Source organism: Thamnophis elegans, unplaced genomic scaffold (genome assembly GCF_009769535.1).
Source record: "Thamnophis elegans isolate rThaEle1 unplaced genomic scaffold, rThaEle1.pri scaffold_156_arrow_ctg1, whole genome shotgun sequence".
In the NCBI taxonomy this organism is placed as follows: Eukaryota; Metazoa; Chordata; class Lepidosauria; order Squamata; family Colubridae; genus Thamnophis; species Thamnophis elegans.
The window spans coordinates 31,734-51,949 of NW_022473625.1; the positions used below are offsets into that span (position 1 = coordinate 31,734).

General features: G+C 42.8%; 1 protein-coding gene across 1 annotated transcript; it reads right to left on the minus strand.

The window, feature by feature from the left end:
• Nucleotides 1–302: 302 nt before the first annotated feature.
• On the minus strand, nucleotides 303–19,583 carry LOC116523302 (endothelin receptor type B-like). Its single transcript, XM_032238405.1, is given in 8 exon segments — nucleotides 303–588; nucleotides 1,602–1,710; nucleotides 2,964–3,097; nucleotides 4,531–4,680; nucleotides 6,825–7,029; nucleotides 7,116–7,228; nucleotides 19,103–19,221; nucleotides 19,224–19,583. Coding segments are annotated over 8 exon segments (1,296 nt in total). The 5' UTR covers nucleotides 19,546–19,583; the 3' UTR covers nucleotides 303–444.
• Between the last annotated feature and the right edge of the window lie 633 nt (nucleotides 19,584–20,216).

A 20,216-nucleotide genomic window follows, 5' to 3' on the forward strand; every position in this document is an offset into this window, starting at 1 on the left:
GCTTGGATGAGGAGGCAGTGACAAGTGATGTTTGTCCACTGAGAAATAGCTCAATTTCCCAAGTCTGTGTCAACCCTTAGCCCTTTTCCATTTTCTCCTGGCCCAGTATAACCCCCTGTCTTCTGCTTGGTGTAGTCCCCCTTATATAGAGGGGGGGGACTTCTTATGCCCCTAAACAATATTTTATTCTGTAAGGAAGAATGAGTAAATATAAGAAGGTGATAATTATTAAAAGATTAAAAAAAAAGGAAAAGAAGAGCAAAGCAAAAAAAAATTAGCAGGGATTTTGCAAAGGGCTGTGATTGAAGTTAGATGATTGAGATCAAGGCTCATCCCTGGGGAAGAAAATTGAATTCAAGAGGAATACCCCAAACCAAAGTCCCCTATCCAAGATGTCCATCTCAGAATCCCAATCAAATTTCCTCGTTTTGTTTCTTCCTGAGTCTAAGCTGAACTGCACTTGTTACTCAAGTGAGAACTGCTCCGGTCGAGTTCCTGCCCGTTGGCTTTCCATTTTCCCACCGATCCCTTGTCATCTGTTGGGAGGATGCCCAGCGTTGGCCGTTGGCACCAACAACAAAGGCAGGACTAGGAGAAACAAAACAGAGGTCATTTAAGGCAAGAATGGAGAGGCTGCAGGCTTCTGGTATTGGTTCCTCTGTCCTTACGCAGTATTGGAGGAGAATAAGTTGAAATTGAACAGACCACAAACAGGTTCATCAATCACCAGTGAAGTTTGTCTCATTTTTTTCCTGACTCAGGATAGGCCCAAGAAGTCACTAATTGTAGCTGTGCCTTCCCACCCTCTGTCCTTCAGAATTAGGTCATAGCAATATCATTCTAGACATATACTGTATATACAATATACTTAATATATTTTACAGCACGCTCTGGGTGAGAATGTATTTTACAGTATCCGTATTACTTGCATCTTTCCCCCAACAATCTGGGACCTCACTGACTTCGGAAAGATGGAAGGCTGAGTCAACCTTGAGCCCCGTCAGGATTGAACTCCAGGCTGTGGGCAGAATTAGCCTGCAATAGCGCACTTAACCATTGCGCCACCAGCCACCACCAGGTCTCCAGTTAAGGTGGCGGTAACCACAGCAAGCCTAATTCTGCTTGCTAGGGTTAAAGAGAAGGGATTGTGCTCTCCACCCCACAAGAGATGGTTTGATACTGCTTGTAAACCATCTACTTTTCATCTGAGTGGAGTTGGAGCCAAAAAAGATTGCAAGATATAGAACTAAGGAACAAACTGTGTGTTCTCAAAGAATAGGGATTTCAATCTTGAATCGGGACAAGAAGTTTCGTCTTCCGAGCTTCTGGACTCATGCTGGAACCCCTCTAGTTCCCTGAAGATGGGCTCCAGCACGAGTCCAAAAGCTCAGAAGATAAAACCTCTGGTCCCGATGACCAACCCAGGTTGGACCCTGCAACATTATCCTGGGACACCCACATTTGCCTTCTTTCAGAAGAAGCAATAATAACAAAAAGTTCCTTTCTATTTTTGATGATACAGATCTGATGCCTCTGTTTAACATGTCGTCCTCTCCCTCCCACCCTCCCATCACATGCCATCTTTTCATCAGCTCTCTTACCTGAAAGCAATTCTTAAATTTCCGGCTAACAAAATAGAGAGCCACAGGGTTGATGCAGGAATTGAGAGAGGCCATGTTGATGCCGAAGTAATCCATAACCAGAAGGAAACTGGATGGAAGGAGACAAGAAAGAGCCATCAAGGAGAAGCAAGAGAACATCTTCAAGGACAAAGTTAACTCTTGATGACTCCAATAATATATCCAGCATTTTTCTTGGCTACGGAAGAGGTTCTCATTGCCTTCCCAGTTTCTGGAATGTTTTTTCAACTTCCCAACCTAGTTTGTAGCCTTCCCTACTTTATCTTATTCAATTATTAACTAGGATTTAACCCGCTTAGCTTTCTCTATTAGCAGAGCTGAGGTCAAGCTATTTGTTTTCTTTGACAATTCTTTCAGTTCAAGCCAAATTATCCAGATCTTCCAAAGGACTCCTTATGCCCTGGTTAGTTTATGGCTTGACTGTTGCAAAGCATTCTCCATGGAGCTTCCCTTGAAGACCACCTGGAAGCCCCAACTGGTTCAGGGTACATTAGTGTGACCAGTTGTGGGCATGCCTTGGCATAGGCATGTAACATTTATCTTCACTGGTTGCCAGGTTGCTTCCACTTGCAATTCGAAGTGCTGGTTGTTACCTATAAAGATATACATGGCATAGGGCTTGATTATTTGAGGGACCACCTGTTGCCCAGCTAATTTGATCCTGTAGGGTTGATGCACTCTGGGACTCTTCAATTAAACAAGGAGTCTCCAGAGGTGGCAACTTTTAAGACTTGTGGACCTCAGCTCCCAGAATTCCCCTGAGTGGTTGAGGTATTCTGGGAGCTGAAGTCCACAAGTCTTAAAATTGTTTGGAGACCCTGGATTAAATCAACCCTTATCTTGCAGAAGAAGCTTCCTGAAACATAGGAAGATCCTTGTGAAAGGATATTGACAAAGGATCTACATGGTGATGAGTACTAAATCTTCTGTCTTGATGATGCCAGATTCATTTCCATGATCAAAGCAATAGTTAGATCAGCCTGAAGACCTTGCATTTTGGGGAAAAGGCCATTAAAATCTTGACATTGGTTAGTACCAAGTTTCTTTAGATGTTCATGACACCTCCACAGCCCTACCTCAAGACTTTACATTGCTTTTGTCAAAGATGTGTGCTGTTCATAGCTGTCTTGTTTACAATTTTATGGAGCTTCCCTAATGGATGTTATCATGAAGGTCCCAGCTGGGGTGGAAATGTGGCATAGCCATAATTGAATCAATACACTTAAGAATCTATAAGTAAAGCAAGTAATTGTCCAAACCATTTAGATTTTTTAAAAAAAGTCTCAACCATCACCGCATGGCATTTCTGTGTATTGATCTCACCTAAGCAGCTCACATCTATCCACATCTTGTGGGTCATAGATGGTTTTCTTGAGGATCCTACTGAGATGAAGAGGAAGCCAGCAGAGGGCAAATATAACCACGAGACAGAACACTGTCTTGGCCACTTCTCGGCGCTGGAAAACACACATGTTATCATTGACATGAACAGAACCTTGGGAAAAGATGAAGCATTCTCTCATACTTCATCCTGTCTTCTCCAATGTTTAGGTCAGACCTTACAAGCTTCAGCCTTTTCCTGCTCCCCATTTTATTCCTCTTCTTGCTTCATTTATTTGGCTTACGGTTGTCTTAAATTGCTGTTAACCACCCAGAATGATAAGGTGAGATGAAGAGCCATATTAAACTTTCAAATAAAACTTAAGTAACTTGGTCCTTAACACCAATAAGATCAAGGAGCTTATAGTGGACAATAGAAAGAATAGATCAGACATCCAGCCCTTGCTTACCAATGGAGACCGAGTGGAGCAATTGAACCAGTTTTAGGTTTCTGGGTGTCATAAAAAAGGACCTGACCTGGGTTAGCTCACATTGCAGCCCTGGTCAAAAGGGCCCAGCGGAGATGATGCTACCTGAGACTTCTCAGGAAACAACACCTGAATGGGAAAACTGCTGGTGATCTTCTACCACTGCACCATAGATAGTATTTTAACTTACTGCCCCTGTGTACGGTTTGCCAATTGCACAGTGGCAGATAGGACAGCGCTCCAGAGGGTCAACATCGTTGCCCAAAGGATCATTGGTTGCCCTCTCCCCTCTTTGGAAGAGCTTTATAGCTCCCCCGCCTTAAGAAAGTTCAAAACATCCTTAAAGATCCCTCTCATCCTGGGCACCCTTTTTAAAAAAAATAAAAATAAAATTACTATAAAATAAAATAAATTGCAATAAAATTAATTACAGTAAAATAAATTGCAATAAAATAATAAAATAATAAAATAATAAATACAATAGTAAAATAATAAAATAAAATAAAACAAATAAAATAAAATAAATAAAATAAAACAAAACAAATAAAACAAAACAAATAAAATAAAACAAATAAAATAAAACAAATAAAATAAAACAAAACAAATAGAATAAAATAAAACAAATAGAATAAAATAAAACAAATAGAATAAAATAAAACAAATAAAATAAAAGAAATAAAACAAAACAAAATAAAATAAAACAAATAAATAAAACATAAAATAAAACAAATAAAATAAAACAAATAAATAAAACAAATAAAACAAATAAAATAAAACAAATAAAATAAAACAAATAAAATAAAGCAAATAAAATAAAGCAAATAAAATAAAACAAATAAAATAAAACAAATAAAATAAAACGATGTAATGAAATGAAATCAACTGAAAGATATGTCACCCCAGACAATTCCTCTTCACTCAATGCAGCCCAGGGAAGCCAAAAGGTGGGACAACCATGATTTAGATGGACAATTATGGAACAGTGGCAGGAAACTGAATGATAAAGTAAGGGAACCCCTCCCCACCATCACGTGTTTGAGCCATAGATGAAAGTCTGCTCGATCTTAGCTCGGGGATCTCACCCGTTTCATGTGATCATTGAGGGCCAACCTCATGCCGTTGCTCTTGCTCAACATCTCGCAAGACATGAGGGAGTAGAAGACCCCAGTGCAGGCCAAAGGCAGGCAGAAGTAAAACCCAAAGAGCCACCAGTCTTTCACATCCTGGTAAAACTATAGAAAGAGGATAAGAAAGAAACAACATTCGATGAGCGAAATGCACCGCCGAGCTCACTCGCCTGCTGAAATTGGAATGGTTTTAAGTTTTGTGGCTGTGAGAACCAGCCAGGTCTGTCTTCTTAAAGAAACTGTAATTAAACAATCCAGTTATTTAACCGTAGTTAAACAACCCAGCAGTGGTGGGTTTCAAAAATTTTTCGAACCTACTCTGTGGGTGTGGCCTCCTTTCTGGGAGTGGCTTGCTGGCCATGTGACCTGGTGGGAGTGGCTTGCCACCATGTGTTCTCTCTCTCTCTCTCTCTCTCTCTCTCTCTCTCTCTCTCCTTCCTTTTGTCTCTCTGTCCCCTTTTCCTTTTTTTCTTTCATCTCTCTCTCACTTTTTCTTTCTTTTTTCTTTTTTTCTTTCTTTCTTCCTTTCTTTCTATTTCTCTTTTTTTTTCTCTGTGTGAGTCTGTGTGTGTGTGTGTGTGTGTGTGTGTGTCAGTGGTGGGTTTCCAAAATTTTTGGAACCTCTTCTGTAGGTGTGGCCTGCTTTCTGGTGGAACCTCTTCTACCCGATTCGGTAGATTTGACGAACCGGTTCTACCGAACTGGTGCGAACTGGTAGGAACCCACCTCTGCAACCCAGTGATGGCTATGTTGTAGGAATTCAGCCTTTTTTTTTTTTAACCATGTCAGGCAAGTTCTGGAGTGCAGGACATCTACCCAAGCTAACTCAGAGTAAATAAAGATAGGCTTGTTCTAGAGAGTGCTTTCGTCTGCTTTTTCTATATTGTGGATGAACAGATTTCACCAGAATCCTGCTCCGCAGAGACTCCCGCCCAGTGGTGGGTTGCAGGCGGTACGCAGCTGGAGCGTTGCGGAGGCTCGCGGAGGCTAAGACACATGCACGTGTGTGCATGCGCACTGCGCACGTCCATGGGGACGCGGCCGGGCCCGTTCCAACCAATCTGGACCCCCCCACTGCTCTCCCCCCCACTGTAGCTGTAGGGAATAGAAGCTCTTGCCCCTATCTCTCTATGGTGTCCTTTCTATTTCCAAATTTGGGGAGGAGGGGTGATAAATTTTATATATTTTATATTCATTGTTTTTAAGGGACGTTAGCTCTTCAGTCACATTCTGGGTTACAAAACATATTTGCCAAGCAATCATACATGGAAAACTTTGACTTAGATGGTAGGTGGCACTCAGAGCCCTCCCTGCGGGAACGCCAGCCATCACCCAAGCCCAGCTCCACAATGCACGCGCCCAAGCTTCCCGCCAGCCAGCTGCTCTTCGGGTCTCTGCCATGCATTCTCAGGGGGTGGAGTACATGCAGAGGACACATGCACATACACAGAGTGGGGAGGCAGGATGCATGTCTGGGGCCGGGGTGCTCACCCATGCCCCATTTTGGAAGGCCTCCTGCACCAACCTGGAAGCCAAAACGGGGCATGGGGGAGCCACACGAGGCCCCCCTCTCCCCATTTTTGAGTATGGAAGGCCTCCTGCACCAACTTGGAAGCAAAAAAAATGGGCAAGAGGGGACATGGTGCATGCACGGGGGAGGCATGTGCATGCATGGGGGTGTGCATGCACATGTGTGTGGGGCAGTATCAGTGGTGGGATTCAAATAATTTAACAACCGGTTCTGTGCCCTAATGACCATCTGGGTAGGTGGGGCTCAGTAGTCATGTGACTGGGGGTGCATAGCCAACTCAAGGTCACTCAGGTCGATGGGCGTTTCGCCTTAGCCGTTACAATGTAATAAGGGTTAACCAGAGGCAGTTTCTGTAAGCAGGGCAATAAAGATTAGGCTACAAACAACACCAGAATGTTTCCTTCCTGCCTGCCTTCCTTACAGGATTAGCCCTGTAAAGCGGAAAAAAACAAAAGGAGATTTCTTCCAACAACCGGTTCTCCCAACTGCTTAGAAAGTTACCAACCGGTTCTCCCGAATAGGTGCGAACCGGCTGAATCCCACCACTGGGCAGTATGCATGCATGGGTGTGTGTGTGTGCTCGCATTGCATTTTGGGGTTTCGTGGGTGGGCGGGTATATTTTGGGCATGGTTAACCATCACAACTATACATTTAACGTTAAGCCTATTGGTTGGTCAACTTCTCTCTTTCCTATTACCGCCAAAGGAAACAACCCACCGTCATAAAGCTGGAGGTTTGCTCGGGAGCCAGCAAGCAAACCCAGTGGATCTGTTCCCTGTAATCCAGTTTCACCAAGTCAAAAGCGATGGCTTCTGGGATAGCCAGGATGATGGCCACGACCCAAATGAAGGTCACCTCCACTGCCTTCCACATGGGGATCCCAATGCCCTGGATCCGGCTCCAGGAAGCCACAGCTCGGTACCTAGAAGAGAAATGGAGGAGATGCTCTTTGCCAGAGGAAAAGGTTATTCCGTCAAAATGGGAAGTGCTCGGAAAAGACTTGATTACCGGTCTATGCTGAGAGCACAAAGGCTTAGGACGGTGATGCCGACAGAGGCCTTCTGTATGAATGGCACCAGTTTGCAGATCTGCACCCCAAAAGGCCAATCTTCTGCAAGAAGCTGGGAAGAAAAACAAAGGAAGGAACTCAGCGTTATTTCTCCATCATGAGCCGTGGTGGCGCAGTGGTTAGAGTGCAGTACTGCAGGCTACTTCTGCTGACTGCCGGCTGCCTGCAATTTGGCAGATCGAATCTCACCAGGCTCAAGGTTGACTCAGCCTTCCATCCTTCTCAGGTGGGTAAAAAGAGGACCCAGATTGTTTGAGGGCAAAAGGCTGACTCTGTAAACCTCTTAGAAAGGGCTGGAAAGCACTGCAAAGCGATATATAAGTCTAAGGGCTATTGCTCTTCCCCATTGACTTTGCTTGTCAGAAGCTGACCAAAAGGGGATCACATGACCACGGGACACTACAACCGTCATAAATATGAGTCAGGTGCCCAGCGTCTGAATTTTGATCACATGACCATATGCTGGATGCTGCAATGGTCGTGAGTGTGAAAAACGGTCATAAGTCACTTTTTCAGTGCTGTTTTGAACGGTCACTAGGTGAACTGTTGTAAGTCAAGGACTACCTGTATAGTCTCTCCAGAATCATCATCATGTAATAGAATGCGTCCTTGACTCCCAGCATCTCAGGGCTGTTAAACTTGCTGGCTTTATATTTCTATTTAGAATCTGTCCGTATACGACCTCTCTATCAGTGGTGGGTTCCTACCAGTTTAGACCAATTCTGCTGATCCGGTAGTGGTTTGGAGGCCAGAGTCGCTGGAACTGGCAGTGACCCAGGCCTGCCACACCCCCGAACCACTTCTCCTGGCAGCGTCATAGATGCTTCCATCTTGTTTTTTGGTTCTACGCATACACAGAAAATTTTTAATTGCACTGCGCATGTGCGCATGGCACACATCAAAGGTGCATGGCACTCATCAATGGCACATGGCACTCATCAAGTGTGCATGGCATGCATCAAAAGCATGTGGCATGCATCAAAGGTGCATGGCACTCATCAAGGGTGCATGGCACACATCAAACGCATGTGGTATGCATCAAAGGTGCATGTCATGCATCAAGGGTGCACAACACTCATCATGAGTGGATGGCATGCATCAAATGCATGTAGCATGCATCAAAAGTGCATGGCACTCATCAAAGGTCACATGACACTCATCAAAGGTGCATGGCACTCATGAAGGGTGCATGGCAAGCATCAAATGCATGTGGCATGAATCAATGGTGAATGGCACTCAACAATGGCACATGGCACTCATCAAGGGTGCATGGCATGCATCAAAAGCATGTGGCATGCATCAATGGTGCATGGCACTCATCCATGGCGCATGGCACTCATCAAGCGTGCATGGCATGCATCAAAAGCATGTGGCATGTATCAAAGATGCATGGCACTCATCAAGGATGCATGGCATGCATCAAACACGTGTGTCATGCATCAAAGGTGCATTCCATGCATCAAGGGTGCATGACATTCATCAAGGGTGCATGGCATGCCTCAAAGGTGCATGTCATGCATCAAAGGTGCATGGCACTCATCAAGGGCCCATGGCACACATCAAGGGTGCATGGCACGCATCAAAAGCCTGTGGCATGAAAAGATACATGGCACTCATCAAGGTTGCATGGCATTCTTCAAGGTCTCTTCAAGCTCTATTCTGATTAATTGAGGCAAACTATTGATATACTATATACACACTTTCTTCTATTCTGATTCCTGACTTCTTGCCCCTGACCCCACTATCTTTAAAAATGCAAAGAGCAAGAAAAGTGGGAACTTAACATAAAAACTACCAGGTGCCCCTAAAACGGAATTAAGAAGGCTAGATTTTATTGTAATTTATGAATGGCTGACAGTCAGTTGACAGCCAGAGAGCAGAGCTGGTCCACCCTCTCCAGATTGAATTAGTTCTTTCCCTGAAGATTTATGCATGTGGTCCAACATGAGCCTTTCCTTTCTCATAATCGCTCATGAATGGTGGTTGTATGTTTACATTCTCTGCATTTCTGGATAATCTTCTGACCTAAACAGAAGCCAGGGAGAAATATTAAAATGTTAACAACGTCATTAGCTACGAGGTTGAACTACACCGCCTACAGTCTGCCCTAAGGATAGTACCCAAAACTGTCTGTTGCAATCTCCTACCTGTCAACGACTACTTCAGCTTCAACCACAACAATACACAGGCAAACAATCGATACAAACTCAAGGTAAACTGCTCCAAACACAATTGCAGGAAATACGCCTTCAGAAACAGAGTGGTCAAGGCCTGGAATGCTCTACCTGACTCTGTGGTTACATCCTCAAACCCCCACAGCTTCAACCTTAAACTCTCTACCGTGGACCTCACTCCATTCCTAAGAGATCCGTAAAGGGGGCGTGCATAAGTGCACCAGCGTCCTACTGTCCTCTACTGTCCCCATTTATTTGTACTAATTTCATGTGCTCATGTCCATGTTCATACTTATACCCGTTATCTCGTACATGTTTGACAAACTAAATAAATAAAAATTTAAAAAAATAAAACAAGCCTGAGTGAATACATCTACATTTATCCCTCTGCAGTGAAGGCTAACTTTGACTCCAGGAACATTTCATGCCTGAGATTTGGTCCCATGGCAGAAGAAATACAAGTGGTTAGAGATATCACGCAGCTGTATGATGGGATCCATAAATAAGTGTCGAATGATTGCATGAGAATGTGAGATGCAAAGGACAAAATTTGCAATCCCATCAGTAGTTTTGACCAATACCCTGTAAGCAGGGGTGGGTTTCTCGCCCCGTTCCAACCGGTTCAGTTGGAACGGGGCCGGCGGTGTCCTCGTGCACGCGCTCGGTGCACGGATGCGTACTAGCGTCTGTGCGATGCTCCAGCTGCTCCTCGTCAAAACTCGTCAAAACCAGGTAAGGAGCGCGGGCGGGCGGGTCGGCCCTTCGCCGTTCCCGGAAGTTACTTACTTCCGGGTTCGCCGACCAACCGGTTCGCAGGGACCGCCGTGAACCGGTTGAAACCCACCCCTGCCTGTAAGGATTATACAACAGACCACTGGGAACACCGTGATCTAGGTTCAAATGGCAGTTGGTATTCTAGTAAAACCAGTTAAGTTTCTTTCAAGCCTAGAAAAGGTATTTTTTGGGGGGGGGGATCAAAAGCACACCCTTGAGGGAAGAAGAGCAGAATTTGCAATTTCTTGCAGTTTTTTTTACTGAGATAAAAGGGATGGATATGGACTGATAAAATACTGTTTCTCTGAAAATAAGACCTTCCCCAAAATATTGCAACACAGCAGCAGCCACAAGGTGTCCACGCTCACTGCCTCCTGCACCTCAAAAATAATAAGACCTCCCCGAAAATAAAGTACTTATTTCGGGGGGGTCAAAAGAAAATAAGACCCTGTCTTATTTTCGGGAAAACATGGTAGTAAAATCTCCCAAAATTGTGAAGATTATTCTGTAAGCATTCATGGCAGTTGAACTGTCTTGCAGACTGCAGTTTTAATGGATCTTTCTTTCTTTCTTCCTTCCTTCCTTCCTTCCTTCCTTCCTTCCTTCCTTTCTTTTTCCTTTTCTTTTGAGCCAAGGTGGCGCAGTGGTTAAATGCAGCACTGCAGGCTACTGCTAGATCAGCAGTTCAGCGGTTCAAATCCCACCGGCTCAGGGTTGACTCAGCCTTCCATCCTTCCGAGGTGGGTAAAATGAGGACCCAGATTGTTGGGGGCGATATGCTGACTCTGTAAACCGCTTAGAGAGGGCTGAAAGCCCTATGAAGCGGTATATAAGTCTACTGCTATTAATGCTGTGGGAGATTGGATGGCAATCCTTTGCTTAAACTTATTTTTTTTAAAAAAATAATAATGGTAGACTGCCAGGAGTCTGAAATCATGTGGTATACAAATTGATGTATAAATAAATGAGTCATTGAGGTTAGACTGAGAAGTATTTGTACTAGACGGAATGGTTCCAAATAAAGCTTATGATAAGGTAAATGAGGAATGAGTAAAGAACCCCAGATTTAATAAGTGTAAACAGCATTTATGAAGACTCAATAAGTGTTTGTTTCCTACTAAAAAAAAAAACTCCATGTAAGTTACATTAAGAAATGTTTGCTCTAGGAAACGTAATCATTAAAGACAGCTTTATTTAGATTTAACTGAAAATATGTGTTTTGGTTGATTTTTTTTTTACTTGCTTGAATTTTTGCACGATATTCTAATTTTTCAAGTTTCACCTGTACAAGGATTATCTCAATTTTAAAATCTTTATGACCTTCTAACTCTACTTCAACAGCCAGAATATATAAGGGGGTCACTTATAATTTTGGGATTACTTATGTTATTGTCTTTATTTGTCATCTTTATCATTTTTATTTTATTATTAGCTGATAACCTGGCATTGCCCGGTTATTTCTTTATTCTAATCCATACATTTGTCCTCAAAAATAATCCCGGGCCAAACGTAGTACTGTGGAGTATTGTGAAGCCGTTACCATGGCAACTCCACTGCACTATACAATAGAAGCCATTTTACGGCAGTACGGTAGAAGCCATTTTAAAACACAACAGGCTGTATCTTAACAGAACACCCCACCCCTCTGAGGCGCATTAGGGATGTCTTACCCCCACAATATTTGTTTCCAGAAAGTAAGTTATCTGTGTACCAAGTTTGGTTGAAATTGCTTGAGGTGTTCCAGAATTATGTTGGCACATACACACACACAGTCAGATAGATAGATAGATAGATAGATAGATAGATAGATAGATAGATAGATAGATAGATAGGTAGGTAGGTAGGTAGGTAGGTAGGTAGGTAGGTAGATAGATAGGTAGATGATAGGTAGATAGGTAGATAGGTAGATAGATAGATAGATAGATAGATAGATAGATAGATAGATAGATAGATATGTAGATAGAGAAGATATAAAATACAAAAAAGAAAAGAAAATAGGAAATTAAGGGAGGGAAAGAGAACGGGGAAAACTGGAAACACTGGGAACAGGCTCCAGCTCTTCTTCTGCCTCACTGATGTCTGACTCCGAAGGCAGCTGATAACTGGCATCCGGCTCTGGCCCCCTCTCTGCTTCCGACACAGAGCCCTCATCAGAGCCTTCCCCAGACTCCAGGACTGGCCCATGTTCCTCCCCAACCTCCTCACTGTCCGAATCTGCTGCCAGGTCTGCAAGCCACTGGCAGACCACAACAATGGTTTTGAAATGAATTGCTGCAGATTCTTGTAAGTATATCGTGCGTTATTATCAGGGAGTTCCTGAAAGTGGAATAATTGGAATTAGGAACATGGAATAACTGACTCCTAACTTCTTCAAATATTCTCCACCTCCTGTTAAAAAAAAATTAAAACTGGTAATGCTGAACTTTCTGTTCTTTTTCTTTTGCAGAGCAAAGCTGTGGGAGCAATGACCAAAGTCAGTAGGAGGAGAACCAGAGGTGGGTTCCTGCCAGTCCGCATCAATTTGGTAGAACCAGGACTTCCGGGGGAGGAGCCTGTCGCCGTCGGGAGCTCATCGGAGCTCCTCTCAGAGTTCTGGTCTGTATATCTTATAAGATCCATAGATATCTCCCCTTTCTGGCAGAAAGAGGCAGGGAGAAGTTCAGTCGTTAGGATCTATTTGTAATTCACAGCTTTTCCCCCCCGCTGTGAATGGAGAAGAGGTTCAACAATAGCTGAGCTTTTACTCCAGCCAGTTGTTCTCAGCTGCTTTTTTTGCAGCCCTAGGCAGGTTGCCCCCCCCTCAGGACAAAGCCAAGCTATTTAAAATCAATCCGAGCGGGGACCATTCCTGAGAAATCTTTTTTATTACTATTCAAAATACCAGCTTCAATTTTGCAAAAGGCTTCTTTGTCTAGTTGCGTTACAAGATGGTGATTTTATAGCTTCTGCGCTTGATACGTGACGTACTCAACCAGCCCTACTCTCCTGAAGACTTCTCCTTATTAACTGTTAAAGTTCACAAATAGTATTCCATCTAAAACGGAGGGGAGCAGAGACTTTGTTGGTTTGTTTGTTTGTTTGTTCGCCCTTTTTTATAATGGCTCCCAAATCGAAGCAGTCCAAGCGCTTCCATAATAATACACCTCAAGATATGCTATAAAGTCCGCTGCCCTTGCCTCCTACGCCCTCTACTGGAGACTTGTTAACACAAGAATTTCTTTTTGAAATCCTTAAAAATTTCAGACAGGAAATTAATCAACTTATATCGGATTTATATGATAAATTTGATGCTAAAATTGCCCAAACAAAGGAGGATATGATCGGAATTATGACAGTTATGACAGATTATACTGCTGAAATGGAGGATAAATTGGAATTCTTGGAAAAAACTAATTCTAATTTGACATCTAAAATTCAAACGTTACAACAGGAAATTGAAAATGCTCAAAAACAACTTGTCATGATAAATTATAATAAGACTGCGTTTGCAATAAGAGTTAGAGGATTGCGTGAAAAGGAACAGGAGAATTTAAAACAGACCTTTTTTGAGGCTCTCAGCCGTTCGGTGGGAAGCCCGGGATCTAACTTTGATTGGCAGATTCAAAAAATCTATCACCAGAATTCGTGTGTAGCAAAACAGCGACAGCTTCCGAGGGACATAATTATATATTTCACCACAAGGGAATCCAGAAATGCGATAATACAGAAGTTCTACAATAATAGGCTGAGAATTGATGGACAGGACTTGATTGTTTTTAAAGAAATACCATCTCAAATATTAAGAGCAAGGAGAGACTACACTTTCTAACTGAAGAACTCAGAAATTCTCAGATACATTATAAATGGGAAGCACCATCTGGTATTACAGTCACATTGAGAATCAAAAACATCGTCTTAATTCTGTTAGTGAAGCCCGAGATTTTTATTACAAGATCCTGAAGGCGGGACTTCCTGAATCATCCGGACTTGGAGAAAGACAAGGAGAAGGAGACAAGCAGCGGGACACGTGGCTACAAGGCGGAGGGTGTTGCTTTCCTCTTCCGGAAGGGCAGAAGAGTAAAGAATAAAGATCCAGCTATGCCTTTAAAATACTTTTTAAATTTTTAGTTTGAATAAAATTTCATGTTTACTGTCTGGTATAAAATGGCAAAGCTGTATATCGATGATGAGATATCGAGACTGAAAGAAGCGGTGTTGATTATGGACATATATTGTATGGGACCTATATAAGACTCATTTGAACTCTAATTTAAATTGCGCACGAATTATCCTTCGGGGCGAGGAGAGCGGAGATTGTGATTTTCTTGAATTGGGGTTTGGGATGAACGGAGTCGGGAGGCGCGGGGTAGATGGAAGGGTAGTGAAAGTTTAATTAGATTATTTTGAGTCAGAATGTAAGCTGATTTTTGTATAAATTGCTATTTGAATATAAGGTTAAGAAAGAATATTTGGAGAGTCTCCAGGAAGGTGGAGTATATGAGAGGAGTATTGGATGAGGATGAAATATATATGTGGACATGGGTAAAGGCAGGATGGAGGGTAAAAAATTTATATGTGGACGTGGGTAAAGGCAGGATGGGAGGTGTTGGAAAAGAAAAACGAAAGAAGCATTTGAGTCTTTAAATGGTTTTACAGATATTTGGATAAAAAAGATAAATTAAAGGGAGAATTCTATTTGATTAACTTACTTGGTTCTAATATAGTATGAAATCCTGCAAGTAACAAAATAACTGTAATTAGGAATGAGGTATATTGTTTAAGATTTAAAGATGATGGGAAGCTGAGTTAATGTAGAGAGTTTGTTGATTTTTCCTGTTTTTCCTCTTTTGTGTGTGTGTTTTGTTTTTCTTTTTCTTTTTTTACTATTTCCCTTTTTTTTGTTTTTGTTTTCTTTTTCATTTTTTAATTTTAAAGTTATTTGGCTTCAATATATTCTAGACTGTGCTTGATATAGAGTTATGCCGGGTATGGGACCTGGGAAGTCAAAAGGGGGTTAGGGAGGGGGGTTTTATTGGGGGGGAGGGGGGAGGGTGGAAATACAGTATTAATTTTCAGAATAATAAGAATGCACTTGTATACTGTCGTTTACTTTCTTTTTTTTCCTTTTTTTCTTTTTTTTTCCTTTTTTTATTATTTTTCTTAATTTTAGTGCAAAATATAAGCTGAATAGATTAATGAATTGTAGAAATACACCAAAGTGAGGAGTAGAGGGAAAGAAGAGGGAGAAGTAAAGAGGGAGTGAGAGAATGTAAGGAGGGTGAGATGGAGGGAAGGGGAGATGTCTGAGGGGGAAGGGAGTAGAAGAGGGGAATGTTTGGAGGGGAGAAATGAAAGTTGGAGGGGGAGAAGAAAGGTGTGTATGGGGGATTGAAGTGTTATTTTGGTTTTCCATGGTGGAAGATTTATTGATTTTTTTTCTTTTTATGCACAGTATATAAGTGATTGTATAAAATGAAAATGAAAATGAAATTTAAAAAAAATTATTAAAAAAAAAAAAATTGGTAGAACCCGGTTCGTCAAATCTACCGAACCGGTTAGAAGAGGTTCCACCATGGACCCCGAAAGCAGGCCACACCTACAGAAGAGGTTCCAAAATTTTTGAAAACCCACCACTGACACACACACACACGACACACACACACACACACCACAAACACACACACACTCACACAGAGAGAGAAAGAGAAGAAAGGAAGAAAGAGAAAAAGAAGAAAAAAAAGGAAAAAGGGACAGAGACAAAAGGAGGGAGAGAGAGAGAGAGAGAGAGAGAGAGAGAAAGAAAGAAAGAAAAAAGAAAGAAAAGAAAGAAAGAAAGAAAAAACACATGGCCGGCAAGCCACTCCTACAAAGGAGGCCACACCCACAGAGTAGGTTCGAAAATTTTTTGAAACCCCCACTGAGAACAGTGTTACAGGTGCAAAGCTAATTCCAGGCAAAAGGTGAGAGGGATGGCAGCCAAAGGATCTCAAAATATTTGGATCCTATACATCCTCCACAAGGACATTTCCAGATTGAACTAAATCGGGTTCTTCTCTAAACTCCAACTGCTATAGGACATATATTCTTGACAGATGCCAGTTAGAGCCAAGGTGGCGCCGTGGTTAAATGCAGCACTGCAGGCTACTTCAGCTGACTGTAGTTCTACAGTTCGGCTGTTCAAATCTCACCGGCTCAGGGTTGACTCAGCCTTCCATCCTTCCGAGGTCGGGTAAAATGAGGACCTGGATTGTTGTTGGGGGCAATATGCTGACTCTGTAAACCGCTTAGAGAGGGCTGAAAGCCCTATGAAGCGGTATATAAGTCTAATTGCTAAGTCTAATTGCTAAAGGAGATTGCTTTTGGAATCCTTGCCAAGTGACTTCTGATTACATTCAAAGGAGATGATTGTTGTAAAAAAAAAAAAAACCCCAAACAGAAATATCTGGGAAGATGGAGTATGTGAAACAATTATGTTTCACAGATAGTTTGGCCTAGAGGCCTCCCATTTAGTCACATTTCACTCCGTTTTGACATCTGATTAAATTCTGGCTCTTGGACAATAGCTCTACTGTTCCTTCTACTGCAATGCTCTACTAGTGGTGGTAGGGAAGAATAATGTTGTAGTAGGATATACTGTATGCTCCACGCTTCCATTCTGATATTAGCAATGACTTTCAGTTCTCCTTATTCTTCCACATGCAAGTTTCCTGTTTGTGAAGTCGGTACGGTGACAGGGAGCAGAATGTTTTCAGTACCAGCACCAGAAGGATATTTTTGGCCCCCAAAAATCCTATCCTATGTTTCATAGCCCTATTTGTCACTTTCTTAGAATCACAGGCAGGAGTGAAATTCAGCAGGTTCTGACAGGTTCTGGAGAACCAGTAGCAGACATTTTGAGTAGTTCGGAGAACCGGCAAATACCACCTGTGGCTGGCCCCAGAGTGGGGTAAGAATGGAAATTTTGCAGTATCCTTCCCCCAGGAGTGGGGAAGGAATGGAGATTTTGCAATATCTTTCCTTCTGGAGTGGTGGGGGGGAATGGAGATTTTGCATTATCCTTCCCCACAGGAGTGAGGAGGGAATGGAGATTTTGCAGTATCCTTCCCCACAGGAGTGAGGAGGGAATGGAGATTTTGCAATATCCTTTCTCTGGAGGTGGAGGGGGGGAATTGAGATTTTGAATTATCCTTCCCCAAGAAGTGGGGAGGGAATGAGATTTTGCATTATCCTTCCCCCGGGAGTGGGGAGGGAATGGAAATTTTGCAGTATCCTTCCCCCGGAGTGGGAGGGAATGGAGATTTTGTAGTATCCGTCCCCTGGAATGGGGTGGAAATGGGGTTTTTGCAGTATCCTTCCCCTGCCACGCCCACCAAAGCCACGCCCACAGAACCAATAGTAAAAAAAATGAATTTCATCACTGAGTAGGATGTATGCTCCATGCTTTAATTCTGATATTAGCAATGACTTTCAGTTCTCCTTATTCTTCCACATGGCAAGTTTTCTGGTTTATGAAGTCAGTAAGATTATATTTATCGGGTGACAGGAGAGCAGAATGTTTTCAGTACCCCACCAGAAGGATTTTTCAGCCCATAGAATCCCATCCTACGTTTCCTAGCCATATTTGTCCCTTTCATAGAATCATAGGGTTGGAAAGGACCTTGGAGGACTTCTACTCCAACCCCCTCAGTAGTCCTTATATCATCCTGGACAATCTATTCTTGAAAACTTCCCACAATGGAGCTCCCACAACTCCAGGAGGCAACCTGTTCCATTGATGAATCATTCATACTGCCAGTAAATTTCTCCTTAGTTTCGGGTTGGATCTCCCTCTGATGAGGTTCCACCCTGGCTGGAGAATTCTGGGAGTTGAAGTCCACAAGTCTTAACTTGTCTAATTTGGGGACCCTTGCCCCACACTATTTCAAACCAAATGGTTGTTCAGTCCCTTCTTAAAAGCTCCCAGTGTTGGAGCATTCATAATTTCTGGAGGCAAGTTGTTAATTGATTAATTGTTCTAACTATCAGGAAATTTCTCCTTAGTTCTAGGATGTACTCTCTCTGGTTATTTTCCTTTCATTGCTCCATATCTTGCCTTCAGGTGCTTGGAGAATAGCTTGACTCCCTCTTCTTTGTGGCAGCCCCTCAAATATTGGAACATTGCTATCATGTCACCCCTAATCAATGCTCTCTTCCCTGTAACAACCATTTAAGTAGTGGAAGATGGCTATTAGGTCCAGAAGTTGGTTCCTACTGGTTTGGCCCAATTCAGGTGGGACCGGCAGTGGTATGGCTGTGTGGGTCGCTGGAACCGGCAGCGACCCAGGCCTGCCACACCCCCAGAACCAGCTCCCTGGTCGGCACCATCAGCTCTGCCATCTTGTTTTTAAGGTCTGCGCATGCGCAGAACAATTTTAATTGAACTGTGCATCCAGCGTGCATGGTGGCCATCCAGCACATGCCCAAGTGAACCGGCAGTAAAGCCAGCCAGAACCATCCCTGCTTAGGTCCCTCCTAAGTCTTCTCTTCATTAATCTAAACATACATCTCTTTCTTTATGTTGGACTGTACTATTTCAATCTATAGGTCACAAAGCAGCAGGACCTGCCAGGGTTAGATGGCCAGGTCTCTGAAAAGGACCATTAGCATCCCTGCTATTCAGACCCATCTTCAACTGCCCTTATAACATCTGATCAATTTTTGGATGTTGCGCTACAGAACGATAACTCACCATCACTTGACATCAGGGATCAGACTGGGAATTTTCTGTAGCTACTACATGGATGGTACCAATTTCTATGGACTCTTCCTGGCTTCATCCCAAGCAGATGCATCTCTACATCATGCATGTTGCTACCATTGCCAACCTTATATCTAAGCCTCTGTTGACTTCATCTCACCGATCAATCAAGTGGAGCTGGATTTGAAAGGAAGGGTGTCATAGCAATGTGATAACCCAGTTGAATAGCAATGGTAAGTGGATGAATAAAATAAATAAATACCTTATACATATTTACGGGCAAAGCAATGAGGATGTAGAAGAGGTCTCCAAGGGCTAGGCTGGCAATGAGGACATTAGGCCCATTTCTCATGCACTTATTCTTATAGATGATCCTGAGCAGGTGGAATTTCCAATGATGCCCACGATGAAGATAGTACAAGAGACAAATGTGTTGATGTACTTGAAGGCTTCCCGGATTTCTGTTGGCTTCGTACACATGACTGGTAGAGGACCTTGTGGGGTGGCATCTCCAGAAAAGTCCTTCGACTGGTTGGAGGGGAGTTGCTGATCTGGGAAGACACCTGCTTGGATTATCTTGAAAGTTGGATCTTCTCCCAGAATCTCTAAAGATATGGTGCTGTCTTTGAAGCTGTTGGCCGTCTGGCTGGAGACACTCAAGATCAGGCAGGAGGCCAACACTAGAGTAGTGAGATGTCTACCCATGGGGAAGCCAAGGTCAAAAACCCACACAGTTTTGTGTGTGTTGAGCATTGCAGTATTAACGATGTCTCCTACGGTTGTCCTATTATCATCTGCAGGTGGACGACACTTACAAAGAATCTGGATAACGAGAGAAAATATAAAAAGTGATATTAATATAAGCATGGCTTTCTTTTCATTTGGTTATTGTTCATAGAGGATAAGGATAAGTAACCCACAGAGCCCATGGGTCTTATATACGTACTCCCTATTTGAGTGGATCTCAGAGTCTCTTCTACTGCTTCTACTATTCTATTACCATAGAATTTTGCTATTAAAGTTGATGAATTAAACCCTAGGGTTGCAAATAAATAGGTATCTGCTTCTGTAGCTTCCAAAGGACAAGAAGTAAACTAAAAAAAATAGAACATGTGACATTCCAAGTTAAAAGGAAAACGTTAGAATTGACAGATGATAAGTGATGATAAGGAAAACATTAGAATTGACAGATGATAAGGTGATGAGCCGAGGTGGCGCAGTGGTTAAATGCAGCACTGCAGCTACTTCAGCTGACTGCAGTTCTGCAATTCGGCTGTTCAAATCTCACCGGCTCAGGGTTGACTCAGCCTTCCATCCTTCCGAGGTGGGTAAAATGAGGACCCGGATTGTTGTTGGGGGCAATATGCTGACTCTGT